This window comes from Schistocerca gregaria, chromosome 1 (assembly GCF_023897955.1).
Source record: "Schistocerca gregaria isolate iqSchGreg1 chromosome 1, iqSchGreg1.2, whole genome shotgun sequence".
NCBI classification, from domain to species: Eukaryota; Metazoa; Arthropoda; class Insecta; order Orthoptera; family Acrididae; genus Schistocerca; species Schistocerca gregaria.
The window spans coordinates 868,360,826-868,379,220 of record NC_064920.1 but is presented as its reverse complement, the minus strand read 5'-3'; the positions used below and the strand labels follow the sequence as shown (position 1 = coordinate 868,379,220).

The 18,395-nt window shown below is 38.7% G+C and overlaps 1 protein-coding gene across 1 annotated transcript in view; it reads right to left on the bottom strand.

Moving 5' to 3' along the window:
* LOC126273130 (esterase E4-like) overlaps positions 1-18,395 on the bottom strand; it is a 234,207-nt gene that overhangs the window by 88,215 nt on the left and 127,597 nt on the right. Inside the window, exon 7 of the mRNA XM_049976590.1 lies at positions 3,345-3,519. Within this exon, the coding sequence (XP_049832547.1) occupies positions 3,345-3,519 (175 nt within the window). The remainder of the gene's footprint in view (positions 1-3,344; positions 3,520-18,395) is intronic.

Genomic DNA, 18,395 nt, shown 5'->3' with positions numbered 1-18,395 from the left:
AAACTTTCAGTTGTCACACTACATGTGTCAACCTTCAGTTGCCATGCTTCTAGTGTTAATTATATGTGTAATAACCTTTCTTTTTCAGTTACTATAGTAATTGTCCATAGGACTGGCGGCCGTAATTTCCCCCAAATCTCAAATATCTAATTACCGCTAGTTAATTGTTAACATAATGGCTGCACATTTACTTTCTTTATTAACTTTACCCCTTTTCAAAATTAATTTTCACGAGTTTCATTTGCATTTTTCCTTTCATTTTGATGAAACCCTTTCCTCCCTCTTTACTGACAGATTAACTTCGGTGACGACTGCTTTTTCCAAATTTCCATTAGGTACACGTGGTTTAATTTTTCACTGTTATTAAGGTCGATAAGTGAGGGGGAGGTTACAACCTCCATCCACATAATCCTACCAACCAACAATAATACCCCTACTTCAACAGCTACCACCCATTCCATACCAAGAAGTTCCTTCCATACAGCCTTGCCATCTGTAATCATTGCATCTGTTGTGACAAGCAGTCCTTCACCAAATATATCAAGGGTCTTGCTGAGGCCTTCACAGACCGAAATTACCTTCCCAACCTTGTTCAGAAACAGATCTTCTGTGCCTTGCCTCTCTAGCCACCTACCAACTCCCACATAACCATTGTATGACCACAAAGGAGTACTTCTCTCATGACTCAGTAATAGCCAGGACTTGTGAAACTGAATCTCATTCTGTGCCATGGTTTCACTACCTGTCATCATGAGCTGAAATGAGGAATATCTATCCACAATCCTCCCCAACCCTCCCAAAGTGGTATTCCACCATTCACCAATTCTATGCAATATTCTTCTCCATGCCTACTTCACGCCTGCTCGCAACCCCTTGTGTCTTGGGTCACATCCCTGCAGTGGAAATAGATGCAAGGCCTGTCCCAAACACCCTTCCACTATCACCTACTCCAGTCCTGTCACAGGCTTCTCCTGACTCATCAGATGCAGCACTATCTGTGAAAGTTGCCATGTGATGTACAAACTAAGCTGCAGCCAATATGCTGCTGTGTAAATGGGAGTTACTTAATGGCTCCTGCCAATCTGTAGCCAGGAGGCAAGTGGGCCATCCAGTTGTTAAACATACTGTCCAACACGAAGTGCTCCATTTAAGTGGCTGCTTCACAGTCTGTTCCATCTGGATCCTTCCTACCAACACCACTTCTCTTCCTTTTTTTGCTCCCAACCCCCCTTCCCTTCCCCAGTACAGTCTCCTGACTCTGCATCTAGCAGCTCTATCAACTTCCCACCACATTGCTGCATGCTCTCACTGGCAGCACAACATCTTCCCTCCTCATCCCATTCCTCCTCTCTACCATCCACCCTAGATTGTTGTTCACATCATATGCAGATGCAATTCAAAGTTATGCCACAGCAGCCAGAAACAATGGTCATGTCTGTGTGGGAGGTGCTTGTGTTTCCTATTTCTGAAGAAGAACTTTTTAGTACAAAATCTTAAATGCTTAGCAGTCTTTTCATTTCCATTGTTTGTAACTAGAGATGAGTACTTTTATCAGTCAAATACTCTAAAATTTGGACAAGATAACAACTATGTCTGCCACTGGCAGTCTATCTGCATTTCTTTCCTCCTGTATCTCATGCACATTTCACCAATCCTTTCATTTTTTATTGTCATTACCTAATCACCTTACTATAAATCTTAAAGGGATTTGAGAGTGTTGCTCTGTTTTTGATATTGGACATCTTGTTGCTTAAGATCTGTATAATGAGCTTACTGGATTTCCCATCCAAATACATATGTTCAAAAATAAAACAATATTAATCTATCTACAGAATCATAGGCATTATTGAAGTCCATGAATGTGAATGTGAAATTCTTGTTTTTCTGGTTTTGATACATGACTACCAGTTCCAGGTTTAAGATCTACTCTATACATAATCCACCATTCCTGAAATCTCTCTTGTATTCATCAGTTTGTAGATTTAACTTCTTTTCTACTCTTTTTCAGCAGTGCCCTCAATAACATCTTATAGCTCACTGGTACTAGCAATATTCCTGTGTAATTTCTACCATTGACTTATCTAATGTTTTTGTGAAGAGGGTGCATTAGTGCCAATTCCCACCCCTCTGGCAGCTGCTCATCTTCCCAAATTTGGAATATAACATGCATTCTGAGTGTTCCATATAAATCTTGAGTATTTTGTTCTTAGAAATTCTCTTTTGGCTAAGTTAAATATTCCTTCTCACATTTTTTGCCTGAGATTCCTGAAGACATTAACAGCAATCTTAGAAATTGCTCAGATTTTAGGTTTTCTGCAAACACTAATCCACCCACACATTTTGGTGGTGACAGTTATTGACATAGAATTAAGGAAAAATTATATGAAAATGTGGACTTGAAGCACAGCACTGTAAGGGTGTGAAATGTGAACTGCATGAATACCAGAAAAGCACAGAACAAAAAGGATATATTTGGTAACAATGCCACATAATGTAGGGCACTTGCAATTAAATGGTCATATAAAGTATGGATGAAGAGCTTCTAATAACAGCAAACAACAAAAGTCACCTATGGTAGTCCTTGAGCAGAAAAAGTAATAGGTTGATGGATCATGCACTAAGGAAGTGGAAGGTACAGTGGAAGTGAAAAAAATTTAGTAGACCCATGGATTAGAAAATGTAAACAGATTCTTTAGAATATTTGTGGTATTAAACATGGAGAGATGAAACAATTATAAAGAGACTGGAAGAGGTGGAGAATGTCTTTAAACAAGTCAAATGGTTGATAACTTAATAAATATATAATTAACAGACTTCATCAATTTTATATAACCAGCATCTCAGTGCATGGCATAGAATAGTGAGATTCTTGGTGCAACACACTTTAACCATTAATCAAGAACTAGATAGTACATGGAATACATATAGGACTGGGCTAGGCACAGTTGTCTCTTAGAACAATTACAATATGAAGGTACCAAGACATGGGTTGGTGGGTTAAATTTTACAGGTAAGTGTCATTTTTACTCAGTAGAGTGTTTGCAATTTTCATTCAAAATTTAGAAGAAACATTAACTAGGCTCATAAAGAACCTGTTGAACATTCTAGCTCAGGATTTTAATTTATGTTCTGCTATGTCAAGAAAAAAACTGTTTTATATGCTCTAATATTTGAGATTGGTTATTTCTTTGGTTCTATGTAAGAGTAACATGACCCAAAGAAAAGCAAATGCACATTTATAGTTTGCATATTTTGAACAATAAGGTATATATGATTAATCAGTTCTCTACAATATGTGATACATTGAAATTATTAAATAATTTTAAAGCTCTCCAAATACTTACACAAAGCTCTCCATGAAAATTCATCTTTTGTGTAACCAGTCAGAAACGGGACATGGCTGAAGTGGCCAGATAACATGAGTTCATCGATTCTCCAGTGAAGAAAACGTTCTGATTTATCATGAAGATCAGGTTCAATAACAGGATAGAATATAAGAACTGGATCTATTGCCCAATCCTGTTTGACAAAGAAAGTTGACATTAAACTGTAGTTACAGTTTATTCATATTATGTGATATAATGGCTTATACAACACTTGAACATTTTGTCCTTAAGGTGTAAGATAGAGTTATTCAATGAAAGAATTAGTGTGAAAAATGCAGTACAAAGTTGTGATGATATCAGGATGTAAACTGAAACTAGTAATTACCATCCTTTAAATATATAAGTATATTTTATAAATCATTTAAAGCTGCATGGCAGTGGATAATTTCCAATGTACAAACATTAAGGTATTTGTGTTATTCCACTTATGCACAGAGTAACTATGTTTGTGACAGAATATTCACAGAATATGTCACAAAAGTCCATTGTTATATTTTGTAAGTAGATATTCATAGGACATTAGATGTTGCACTTCTAGCATCACCTAGATCGTCATTTATATTACACTCCATTAAAGTAAAACAAGTCAATTGTACTGCTCTACTTCGTATATGTTGGCATTGCCTGTATGTCCAACCAGTTCCAGATAATATGCACATCAGTAGGATTCCAGTACACAATATATGAACGTATTTACACAGTGTATTTCACAGGCAAATCACAACTTTCCAGTATATTACCTTGAATGTAACCTCCTTACTTATTTTACGTGTTCAGATCTGAACTTCCATGAATAGTGAGTCAAAGATATACATATGGTATCACTGATTATATTCTATCCATGCATTATTAGTGAAAGGTTCCATACTTTTACAAGACTTTAAGTTTAGACAGGTATGAGAAATTGGCAGGGCATGTAAAGAATACAACTTGGATAGAATATAAAACGAATTAAATGTGTTTGCGAGGAGAATAGTTGTAACAAGATTCTTGCAGTAGTGGCCAGTATTTGTATCACTACAAAATGTTGATAACGTTTGATTAGATGTCACCAACATTTTTATCGGAAGGCAGTTCCTCACAAACCCTTCCCACCAACACCAACTTTTCTGCATTGCATGGGTGGTAACTCTCCCTACAATATATCCTATGTTACCATAACCCTCCTGGCCTCAATCTCCATTAGTCATTGTCTTTTATCCATCTATCCCCTTCCCTTTTCCTTTACCCATTCCAGCACTACACAGCCCTCTGTTCTACCAATGCACCCACAGTCTTCTTACTTAACCTCTACCAAACCCCCCCCTCCCTCGTGCCCTGTGTCTAAACTCCTGACTGCACCTAGCTGACCTACCCTCTCCCCACCACACCTTGTCCCTGTATGCTCCCAGAAGCAGCCCTTTACCATTCGCCATCCCTATCCTGCTATCCCTCACCTTTCCCACCCCAACTTCCTCCTTACTCCCACAACCCAGTTTGCTTCTCCAATCATGGACTGCTGCTCACAGTCTGGCCTTGGCAGAAAGACTGTAGGCATGTGTTACGTATTGTAAGGCCATTGGAATGCAGTGAAAAGCTACATAATACACACTGTTTTGTATATCAAAATGTAGAATGTGCACAAGTAATAGATGGCAATTGTTTGGTTCTGGTGAGCATAGATAATTCTGTTGACAAAAGGACAAGGAGACTATATTTTTCTTATGAGAAGCGTGAGGGAACAGCTACATCAGGTAGAAGAATGGCACCACAGACACTGATACATAGAAGACGAGGATGGTTGGATGCAGGCAGTTAACTGATAAGCACAGTATTTGACATATCAGACAATGAGGATATTCATCAGTTGAACAACACACTAGGACAAGTAAAAAAAGGTAGTGGATGCAAATAGGAAAACTGTGGAGATGATGACAGCTGATGAATCTGGAACACAGTGTACCGAATAACACTAGGGTAGTATGAGAAATTGGCAGGGCATGTAAAGAATACAACTTGGATAGAATATAAAACGAATTAAACGTGGTTGCGAGGAGAATAGTTCTAACAAGATTCTTGCACTTTTCGCAGACAGCCTACATGATACAACAATTACAGTAGCCACATCGTAAGAAACAGTATTCGTGCAATACATAGGCAATGAAGTCTCATCTTGTTATCACTGGAACAGTTATTAGTGAGACTACTGAAAGTATAACAGAGCCCAACAGCAGAACTACAGCACCTAATAGAACCAACAGACAAATATTTGATAACTAAAGAAAGCTCCAAGATGCAAGATAGCTAAACCATTGTTATACTGGATGATTGGTTTTGAAACATCTCTGCTGTCATTATTGTATATTATGCTTCAAAATTTTACATGGTATTGCCCATCACCATCACATGTTATCCCACCCTATCTGTACTAATTCCAACCACTGACAAATGGTAAAATAGTAAAAAAACTTTTCTCCAAATATTCCTGACATTGTCAGTCTGGCAGTGATCTGCAGTATATGACAACTAAGCAAAGATCACTATAAAAGCATATTATTTGATGATGGGATTCGACAAAATTATAATGTCATTATTGGATCTTATTCTTATGCTTTAAAATTTTTTACAATGTACTGCCCATCAGTATTTCAAATCACTTCACATTTCATATGCACCTCCCACTGCCACAAAGATCATTACACATCAGCATGTGAAATATAAAAGCAGAAACATTGAGGGGGAAAAAAAAAGTAGTAATAATAATAATAAAAAGAGAGAGAGAGACTGCTAAACAAACTTACTTCTGAATTAGACAACACACACACACAGACATTCAAAGCAAATTGGAAATGCAAATGCAACTCACACACACGACCACTCTCTCTGACTGGCGAGACAGTGGTGGTCACATGTGCATGAGTTGCATTTGTGTGAATGTGTGGGTGTGCATGCTTGTGTGTGTGTGTGTGTGTGTGTGTGTGTGTGTGTGTGTGTGTGTGTGTGTGTGTGTGTGTGTGTGTGTATGACGTATGTGTGTGTCTAATTTAGAAGAAGGCCTTTTGATCAAAAGCTTACTTGTTTAAAGGCCTTTTTGTTGTGTCTGTGACTTAACATCTCCACTATAGGGTGGTAGCAGTCTATCCTTCTCATAATATTGTCAAAAAGTATTAAATACAGATATTGTACCAATTACAAGCGTCCTTGTTCACCACAAACTGGTAACTAACAGAAACTTCTCTGTCAGTTTCCAGTTGGTGGTGAACATGAACACTTGTAATCTGTGAAATATAGTTATGTTTGTATATAATACTTTTATATTTCACATGCCAATGTCTAGTGATCTTCGTTTTGGTGGGCAGTGCATATGTAGTGTGAAGTAATTTGCAATGCTGATGTGCAATACAATGTAAATAAGATCCAATAATGACAGTATAGTTCTGTCAAATCCCATCATCCAGTAAAATGCTTTTTTAGTGATCTTTGCTTGTGACGTTTTCTTCAGTTATCATAATTTGCACATCATCCCTGGACTCACAATGTCAGGAATATATGGAGAAACCTTTTTTTACTATTCTACCACATGTAAATGGTTAAAATTAATGCAGGTGGGGTGGGATTACACATGCTCGTCTGACTTCAAATGGTTAGTGTGAATGCACCCAATCAATACTTTATGGTACAGCCTTATCCCATGAAGCAAAAAGCTATAGGAACAGGGGTGCAGGTAAAAACACAAGAAGTACTGTTGGTGTCAGAGCAAAAAGAGATTTACATGATAATGTCCATGGAGGAGTTACAATTTGGCAAAGGTAAAGTCTTATTGTCTGCCCAACTAGAAAGATTCAGACTAGCATTCAGGCATGTGAAGTACAACTGTTTTGAGGTAAGACAGAAGCACCTGAATGTCTGAGGAAAGTGGGTGTGTACTGGATTTTCTCAGTATTCACTCTGGAAATCATGATCATAAATTGTTGTGAGCAAGAGAAGACAAGAGGTATGACAAGTATGGAATTATGAGGTAGCGGTATTCTAATCAATGGTATGACTAGTGATATAGTGGGTACAACATTCAGTCTCCCAGGTAAGGTCACTAGAACGGCTGTCTCAATGTGACACAACCGATGTTGTATTGGTTGGAGAAGCCACTAGATGTGTTGCAAACCCAGAACCTAACCTTCCTAAATGAGACCTTAAAACCAGACATCCTATGCTCCATAGACAAACTCATAGCATCACCAAAGGGACAAATCACTGCAGAGCAGACAAATGATATCATGAGGAGGAATGCCAAACTGTACTCACATGTAAGTGCCACAGCTTCTGGTTATAGTTTGTGTGGCTTGCATCTATCATGTACGAAAGACAAACATGTGACCACATACCACCAGAATGGTTTATTAATAGGAGTTAGAATGGTTACGACAGAACTAGAGTAATGAATTACTTGTTCAGTAACAAAATGGTTGAATATTATGGTTTAGGTGATCCTGTTTGTTTGTTGCTTCAGTCGTATATAAAGGACCAAAAGCAGAATGTAATGCTGAATGGCTGATCCAGAGGAACTGCCTCATTTGTGTGGGGCACCTTAATCTGCAATGTGCCAGAAGACTATGTTTTAGATCTGCCACTGTTTCTCATTTTCATTAATGACTTCCTCTTTGTTCTGATACAAAGAGTAGAGACATACTTTTTCAGATGGTACTTCAATTCTCATTGATAAATTTTCAGATAACAATCTTGAACAAACTGGAGATAAAGTTTTCATTGTGATTTTAAACTGTTTTTCTTCAAATGGTCTCTCAGTCAATTAAGATAAATCCCATTACATGAGGTAAACACCACAAGGAAATCTTGGAGAAATTAACAGGAAGTGTAGAAATAAAATAACACAAAAATCTGAGAATAGAAAATTCCTGGATTCATATATAGACAGCAAATATAATTGGTCAACATGCATTATTCATGTCTTTAAAAGACTTGGCTCAGTAAAATTTGCACTGCAGTTTATCCCTTCAATTGCATTATATTCTGGAGGAACCAACCTCCTGCAAAAGAAATTTCAGTGCCATCAGAATAATGAGTGGTGTCCATCACAGACACTCTTGGAGGTACTTGTTTCAAAAGACGGTGATCCTTGCCACCTACTCGTGGTATATATGTACTCTATACAGACAAAACAGTGAATATCATAACTACAACTCAAGAACCAAAAACAGTCTGCACATTGAATTTAGAAGTCTTAATCTGGTTTACGCCCCCCCACCCCCACCCCCCAAATGAACCATGGGAACCATGGACCCTGCTGTTGGTGGGGAGGCTTGTGTGCCTCAGCGATACAGATAGCTATACCGTAGGTGAAACCACAATGGAAGGATATCTGTTGAGAGGCCAGACAAATGTGTGGTTCCTGAAGAGGGGCAGCAGCCTTTTCAATAGTTGCAGGGGCAACAGTCTGGCCTTGTAACACTAAGCAAAACGGCCTTCCTGTGCTGCTACTGCGAATGGCTGAAAGCAAGGGGAAACCACAGCTGTAATTTTTCCAAAGGTCATGTAGCTTTACTGTATGCTTAAATGATGGCGTCCTCTTGGGTAAAATATTGCAGAGGTAAAATAGTCCCGCACTAGGATCTCCAGGCAGGGACTACTCAGGAGAAAGAAAACTGACTTTCTATGGCTCAGAGAGTGGAATGTCATTATGGAACAATTCACAAGACTGGGGAAAGAAATACAGTAGAAGAAGAATGGGTAGCTTTGGGAGATAAAATAGTGAAGGCAGCAGAGGGGTCAAGTAGGTAAAAAGACGAGGGCTGGTAGAAATCTTTGGGTAACAGAAGATATATTGAATTTAATTGATGAAAGGAGAAACTATAAAAATGCAATAAATGAAGCAGGAAGAAAGGAATACAAACGTCTCAAAAACCAGATCGACAGGAAATGCAAAATGGCTAAGAAGGGATGGCTAGAGGACAAAAGTAAGGATGTAGAGGCATATATGACTAAAGGAAAATTAAATAGATCTTTGGAGAAAAGAGAACCACTTATAAGAATATCAAGAGCTCAGATGGAAACCCAGTTCTAAGGAAAGAAGGGAAAACAGAAAGGTGGAAGGAGTATTTAGAGGGTCTGTACAAGGGCGATGTACTTGAGGACAATATGGAAGAGTGAAGAGTTTGACAGAGCACTGAAAGTCGAAACAATGTCCCAGCAGTAGACAACATTCCATTACAACTACTGGTAGCCTTGGGAGAGCCAGCCCTGACAAAACTCTACCATCTGGTGAGCAAGATGTATGAGACGAAATACCCTAAGACTTCAAAAAAAGACTATAATAATTCCAATCCCAAAGAAAGGAGGTGTTGACAGATGTGAAAATTACCAAACTATCAGTTTAATAAGTCATGGCTGCAAAATAGTAATATGAATTCTTTACTGACAAACGGAAAAACTGGTAGAAGCTGACCTTGGGGAATATCAGTTTGGATTCCGTAGAGATGCTGGAATATGTGAGGCAATACTGACCCTACAACTTATCTTAGAAGACAGATTAAGGAAAGGCAAACCTACGTTTCTAGCATATGTAGACTTAGAGAAAGCTTTTTACAATGTTGACTGGAATACTCACTTTCAAATTCTTTAGGTGGAGGCAGGGGTACAATACAAGTAGTGAGGTGTTATTTACAAGTTGTACAGAAATCAGTTGGCAGTTATAAGAGTCGAGAGGCATGAGAGGGAAGAAATGGTTGGGAAGGGAATGAGACAGGGTCGTAGCTTATTCCCGATGCTATTCAATCTGTATATTGATCAAGCAGTAAAGGAAACAAAAGAAAAATTCGGAGTAGGAATTAAAATCCACAGAGAAGGAATAAAAACTATGAGGTTCGCCGATGATATTGTAGTTCTGTCAGAGACAGCAAAGGACCTGGAAGAGCATGTGAGGCAATACTGACCCTACAACTTATCTTAGAAGACAGATTAAGGAAAGGCAACCCTATGTTTCGAGCATATGTAGACTTAGAGAAAACTTTTTACAATGTTGAAAGAAGGATCCTTTGTTGTATGATTATATGATAGCAGAGCAAACACTGCTAGCAGTTACTTCTGTAAAATATCTGGGAGTACGCATGCGGAACGATCTGAAGTGGAATGATAATATAAAATTAATTGTTGGTAAGGCGGGTAACAGGTTGAGATTGATTGGGAGAGTCCTTAGAAAATGTAGTCCATCAACAAAGGAGGTGGCTTACAAAACACTCGTTCGACCTATACTTGAGTATTGCTCATCAGTGTGGGATCTGTACCAGATAGGGTTGACGGAGGAGATAGAGAAGATCCAAGGAAGAGTGGCACGTTTCGTCACAGGGTTATTTGGTAAGTGTGATAGTGTTACAGAGATGTTTATCAAACTCAAGTGGCAGACTCTGCAAGAGAGGTGCTCTGCATCGCGGTGTAGCTTGCTGTCCAGATTTTGAGTGGGTGCGTTTCTGGATAAGGTATCAAATATATTGCTTCCCCCTACTTATACCTCCCAAGGAGATCACAAATGTAAAATTAGAGAGATTCAAGCATGCACGGAGGCTTTCGAGAGTCATTCTTCCCGCAAACCATACGTGACTGGAACAGGAAAGGGAGATAATGACAGTGTCACGTAAAGTGCCCTCCGCCACACACTATTGGGTGGCTTGCAGAGTATAAATGTAGATGAAGATGTAGCAGTTGAATGGAATGGACAGTGTCTTGAAAGGAGGATATAAGATGAACATCAACAAAAGCAAAATGAGGATAGTGGAAAGTAGTCAAATTAAATTGGGTGATGCTGAGGGAATTAGATTAGGAAATGAGAAACTCAAAGTAGTAAATTGGTTTTGCTATTTAGGGAGCAAAATAACTGGTAATGGTCGAAGTATAGAGGATATAAAATGTAGACTGGCAATGGCAAGGAAAGCGTTTCTGAAGAGGAGAAGTTTGTTAACATGGAGTATAGATTTATGTGTCAGGAAGTCGTTTCTGAAAGTTTTTGTATGGAGTGTAGCCATGTATGGAAGTGAAATGTGGACAATAAATAGTTTAAACAAGAAGAGAATAGAAGCTTTCGAAATGTGGTGCTACAGAAAACCGCTGAAAATTAGATGGGTAGATCACATAACTAATGAGGAGGTACTGAACAGAATCAGGGAGAAGAGAAATTTGTGGCACAACTTGACTAGAAGAAGGGGTCAGTTGGTAGGACATGTTCTGAGGCATCAAGGGATCACCAATTTAGTACTGGAGGGCAGTGTGGAGGGTAAAAATTAAAGAGGGAGACCAAGAGATGAATACATTAAGCAGATTCAGAAGGATGTAGGTTGCAGTAGGTAGTGGGAGAGGAGAAGCTTGCACAGGATACAGTCATATGGAGAGCTGCATCAAACCAGTCTCTGGACTGAAGACCACAACAACAACAATTTGGTTCAAAAAGGAGCCTATTTCTCCAAGCTGTTTAATGCACATGGTATCATCCAGAGATCGCAATGCCACATCAAAGTTGGCAATGAGAATTGATACCACACACATTAGCGAGAACTCACTGTAATTTGCAATGACATATGGGAGGTGCTCCTGGGGACCATGCTTCCCCTATCAACTGTAACAGTTCCCTTATGCTAAGGTCAATATGGTGTCAGACTAACAAGAGCTCTCCCCACTGCATGACTGCATCTGAAAGAGTCAGTATCACAGTATAGGACCAACATAATAGTTCCAGCATCTGATGGAGTTGTTCATTTAAATGTTGGGCACTGCACCTCAAGGAACAGTTTGATAATTAGTGCATCAAGTAATTCTTTGTTAGCCCATGACAGTTGTAAATAATCCACTAGTCCTATGCCAAAAAGTAAAAAAGTAAAAGTAAAAAGTCATAGGTAAGTAAATATTTCATTCATGTGTGTAATATAATAAACTAATATCTCATGTGTTCTAGTTTGATGTTCCACCTCACTGAGCAATCAAAGAACCTGCAGTTGTGTGACAGATGAAAGCCGTGTTGCCTGGTCACAACAATGCACTCTCACCACATATAAAATTTTTTCACAGCCACTTGCTGAAATTCAAACAAATTCTGAAAGAGCACCTAATAGAGGAATCCTTTTACATGGTCAGTGAATTTATGTGAGAAAATGAATAGCACCACTAAACTTAACAGTTTTTTTTTTTAAATACTTTTAATTAATTTTATTTTGAACACTATCATAGAGATACATTAATTTGGTTTTTGGTATTCATTTATTTATGTTTTGTATTATTTAGCTTCACTTTGTTTCCTGTATGTATTACTGATTGTTCTATAGTATAACATTTTCGATAAATTGGATATATGCTCTTTATTTGATATCTTATTTACATTGTATCCTTTATTGTATTTATGTAAGTTGTTATTGAACTACAATTTGATATATTCTGTGTCCTTGCAATTTACTCACTTCCTGGATCTATGGAACACAAAATAAATAAATAGGTAGAGTACATGAGATTGTGAATTATAGTACAGTTAGGAGCAAAAAAGTAAAAAACAAATTAAAAAAATAGGTTGCATTGGTGTGTAAAAAGTAATTTAGACAAACTGTGTCCTTGTAAGAATTTGACTTTCCTGGAATGAGTTTAAGAAAGTAATATTTCCAGTCAAAACCTTAACTGAGGAACCACATGGTCAAACTGTATGCTACAAGTATTCTGAGCATATTTGTCAAGATTGTTTTTGAGGAATCTCAGAGAAACCCAAGACAGATATCTTAAAGGCTGCAGGGAATGTTGCAGAGCAGAATAGTATACTTGGCACAGCCAGAAAAATTTCTAAGTTATTTCCTGGCAATGCCAGAAGCAAAGCAGGATACATCAATGGCCAGGAAGAGAGTCAGCGAGAGAGAAACACAGAAGCTATTGCAACACTCTGAATGGACTGAGCACTCAAGAGTGATGGCTGCCATAATGGTGATGGCACAAATTGCAGCAAGAAAGTTTAAATCAGACACAAGAGTAATTATTCAGTTACTGACAGAGCAGAAAAGAATGTCTGAAAGGAATAGTTGTGAAATCCTGAAGCAACCATGAGAGATGACCAAATGGTAAAACCAGAACAAATGATATCACTGCTGCTTCACTCTAGCAGAGCACAAAAGTTCGACTTGTGTAATTATTACTCCTGTTTTTGTGGAGTCCAATTATGGTGCAGCAGTCCAGCCAAGAGGGAAGGCCTATGTCCTTTGTTCCTGTGGAAAACACTGATGCTGCCAGTCTCTCTCTCTCTCTCTCGCTCTCTCTCTCTCTCTCTCTTAACAGGAGGCCATGGCACTTTTCTGTATGGCTTCATGTGCTCTGAACTGAGCTTTTGGATGTCTTCCCTGCATGCAGTCTGTGACAGTCATAGGAGTCCTTGTTACCTTCTCTCAGAAGATGCTGTCTTCCTTGAGCATCTTTGGGTCACATGCTAACATTGCCAGACAATGTGATTGTGACAACATTGGTTCTGATGTGCTGAATCTGACAGTGCCACTGCCACTGGGGCTGTGGGCGGCACTGGATCAGCATTCACTGTGTGAGGGCTACAGTTTTCACTCCAGTGCACACTGGCTGCCTGCACATTGAAGAAGCAACTATTTTACAGGGTGCAGTTCAGGAACGTCCCTATTTAAAAATATCATAAATCAGAAAGTATTAGAGACATCAATTGAATCCTTTTTTCTTTACAAGGAATAACATCTAATGTTTTGTTCCATTAAGTTTTGAAAATGATATCTTGAAGGTGGCCTCTGTTCTGCTCAATGAATTTGGACAGTCAAAATCGGAAGCTTCGGTCCATTTTTTCCAACATGTCTCTGTTGATGTTGGCAATAGCAACACAAATATTGTTCCGTAGCTTAACCAGGGTCTGCAGATGATTGGTATGCATCAAGTATTTGAGATGGCCCCATAAGAAAACGTCACATGGCGTTAAATTTGGTGAGCATGCTGGACACTGGAGATCGCATCTCAAAGAGGTGAGACATTTGGGGAAGTGTTCGTGCAATATGATCATCGATGTCCATGCCGTGTTAGCTGTGGTACCATCTTGTTGAAACCAAACATCACCCACATCCATTTCTTCAAGTTCTGGAAGAAAAAAACTGTTCCATCACCTGAATACAATGCTCAGAAGTGCCCATCATTGCCTTATCATTCTCTTTGAAAAACCATGGGACAATAATCATTCTCATTGAAAAACCATGGGCCAATAATGCCAACTTTAGGTAGTGCACATCAAACAGTCACACGTTCTGTATGCATGGGCTGCTCATGTTCTCAGGGGTTCATGCCACTTTAATACTGCATATCTTGTTTATTCACACAAGCAGACAAATGAAAATGTGGCTCGTCGCCAAAGAACACTAAGGCATCATGAATCAGCTCATGGAACAAAGGCTTCACATGCATGTTTTAATGTAACAAAATCATGTGGATGAAGTGTGTGCACCACTGACAGTTTATATGGACGAAATTTCAACTCTTCATGAAGAATTTGTCTCATTGGGATGTTAGAAACTACAAGGGCAGCTGCATGTTTCCATGCAGATTGATTGGGGGAATTCAAAATTAACATCCTTACCCTATCGATGTTTTCAGGTGTTCTGGTGATTCTTGAAGGCCCTGGTTTCTTTTTCTGCACACTTCCAGTATCCATAAAGGTGTCTACCCACATAAAAATTGATTTTCCAACAAGAACATGACCTGCAGGTGCAATGTTGAACTGTTTCATGAATGCACGCTGAGTTCTCATGACCATAAGTCCATTTGAAAAGTAGGCAAAGGCGAATGCACACTCCTTTCTTGCCCACTGCATGATCACAACTTAAAAAGACTGCACTGAAACCCACACAAGAATGAGTAACAGCCATTGTGAGCCATGCATTCCAAATAAGGAAGTTCCCATGCTGCATCCTGTATTTTGTCAACAATAAATGTTTAATATTGTAAAACTGTTTTACTAACACCTTCGAGCATCAGACAATCACCTACCCTCAAATTTGGTAATCTCAGCTACCTGAGGTAGTGTTCTATCAATATCCTCACCTTGACCTGACCTCAGCACACCTCTCACTCTAGCCTCCTATCCCCAGATTGGTACAATATGTGCAAGAAAGCTGATCATTGAAACTGAATTGGGTGTTAATAAGTGTGAACAGAGTGAGAAGTAAATATTACACCATTGTGAACATTTATTCAATAATTGTGTACTACATGAAACAGTCATAGGAGGAAGATTACAGATGAAGAACATTTAGGGGAATTAAGATGTATAGAACTGAGTTGGCTAAGTTACAAGCAGGTAAAATGTATGAAGTTGTCAGAGTTGAATGAAATAATAAAGAAAGGGAAACATGGTTAGATAAAAGGGAAAGTGATACACCAATTAGTATTGATAAGGTATTGCAAAAAGTTCATGACTATGTTTTACGAGTGGTATGTGGCTACCAGAAAGTACAGTTAACTCATAAACCTAGAGCATATGTGGGTGACACCGTGAAAGTCTTTAGAAAATGAATAAGGAATGCTTTTTGACAAATTTGAAAGATTTTGTTGTTTATCAAAAATTTCCCCTTTAACATCAATATATATTTTACATCTGGTGAAACCATTCCTTACAACAATGATGCCATTCTTCCTGAGGCACTTCAAAAACCAGGTTTTCATAATGTTTTATGGCTTTGTCTGATGATGAAAAAGTGTTTCCATACATTTTACCTTTAATTTTTGGAATCAAAATGAAATCACAAGATACTATGTCAGCAATGTATGGTAGAGGGTCTGTGGTGCTGAGCTCTAAGGCACCCAGGTACTGAGATGTTAATTTCGCTGCATGTGATAATGGGTTGTTGTATCGAATAACAAGGAATTCAAGATTCATCAATGGTAAGGATATTCCAAAACAAATCTAAAGTTATGCCTTGATACCTTTCCAATGATTTTGAGTGGATTTCAGTTTATGAGGACTCCACTGACAACAAAGTTTTCACACATCTAACTCTTTATGCAAAATGTTTTGGATCTTATTCATACCAGTGCCCACTGGTATCTACATAAATTTGTTTTGTGAAAATGCAATTTATTTAAACACACAATGTAACAGTTCATTGCAATGAGTAATCAGAAGATTGCTAACCGTATCTATAACTATGCTTTGTTTTTAGCTCAGAGGCAGCATGAATAATTAGAGGGTTGACATTGCACACTGCATACATCACACATGTGATACGAACAATATTTGGGGTTGACACTTGCACAGTGCTGAAAAGAGTTGTGACTTAAAGGTGATAGCAGTGAAGGACTAGGTGTATCCAATGGCCTTGGAATTAGATGTAGCATCTTTGTGTTAGCTGGGATGAAGTCTGGCTTGATGCTGTCGATGGACATAGTGACAGAAGAGCCAATGATATTGACATCAAACTTTTGCTGTGGCATTTCCAAACCACCTATGGATCATTGTATGGTGATGGAGAAGTTTTTGAATAGTGTCATGTTGAACTCATTTGCATGATCATAAGTCACAAAAAAAGAACGGTCATTGGGGAGAATAAAAAGTTCTCGGGTTTCCAACCATGTCAAATAATTAAAATTGCATGAGCTTTCATCCAAGTACTCCTTAGCCATTGTCAGTTGGTAGGACTTCCATTGGGCTGCTGGTACACACCTTATGTACGCTAGCTGTCATCTATGATACCAATAACGCCTGCAACATCTCCATATATGGGCATATGTTGACTCAGCATTCAAAGTGCCTGCTTCACTGCATGATGGCTGGATACCACACCTTGCTGAGCTACAGGCCATCTCTATTTAAGGAGTTATTGGTGATTTTTATTTAAATGGCCTCTTTAACTGCACAATTCCAGAAGCCATTTGTGTGAGCCATGATGGATGTTTTGTCAAATTTTATCTGGTGTCCATTTTCTGATGCATGCTCAGCTAAAAGAGATATCTCAGTGTAGCATAGGTGATAAAACTTCTCATGCTCCATCCTGCATTCTTCCACAGAGGATGCTGTTCATGCAACATAAGCCTGGCCACACTTGCAACGTATCTTGTAGACTCCACATGTTCTGTTCTGAGACCTGGTGCATCTTTAAGTGGTCTCAGTAATTAATGGATTTTTGTCTGAGGGCTGAAGATCGATTTGATCTTGTGACATTTCAGCAGGCAGCTTATCTGTCCCACTGGGGAAACACAGAACAGCAAGAAACCAAGTTTCTTTTCCTGCTCCTCAACAGTGGTCTTGTTGTGACTTTTGTATGAGATCTCTTCATTTATTTGACAGACGTTACAACCATTGTTCCTGAAGATCTTGCATAGGTTGCTTAGCTCATGAGGCAGGTTAGCAGCATCTGATATGTTTCTTGCATGCTGCACCAATGTTTGCAAAATAGTGCACTTCTCTACAAGGTTATAATGGCTGATGGCGCACAAGTATAGATTGGTGTGGGTCGGTTTTCTATAGATGCTATGGCCAAGGCATCCATTTCATTTGCAGCAGATGAGAATGTTAAGGAAGGACAATGTATTGTCTTTTTCTTACTCACTCGTAAACCAGATGTTACTGTTAATGCTGTTGAGATGTTCCAAGAAGCTGTCAAGTTTGTCTCGTCCATGGGGCCAAGTGACAAATGTGTCATCAACTTATCGAAAGAAACAACTAGGCTTCAGGGGCACCATGTTGAAGGCAATATCCTCAAAATTCTCCATGAAGAGGTTTGCAACAGGTGGGCTTAATGGATTACCCATTGCAATGTCATCCATCTGATTGTAATACTGGCCATTGTACAGAAAATAAGAAGACATCAGAGTGTGTCTAAACAGCTCGACCACTTCATCTACAAAGAGCTGAGATACTAGGTCAAAACAGTGCATTTGTAAACAGTGCCAATACAACAAAATTGACTGTAATCCCGCCCTCACTAAGTTGAAGACGGTTAATTCGAAGGATAAAGCCTGCTGAATTTTTAATATGTTGCTCACCGTGTCCCACAT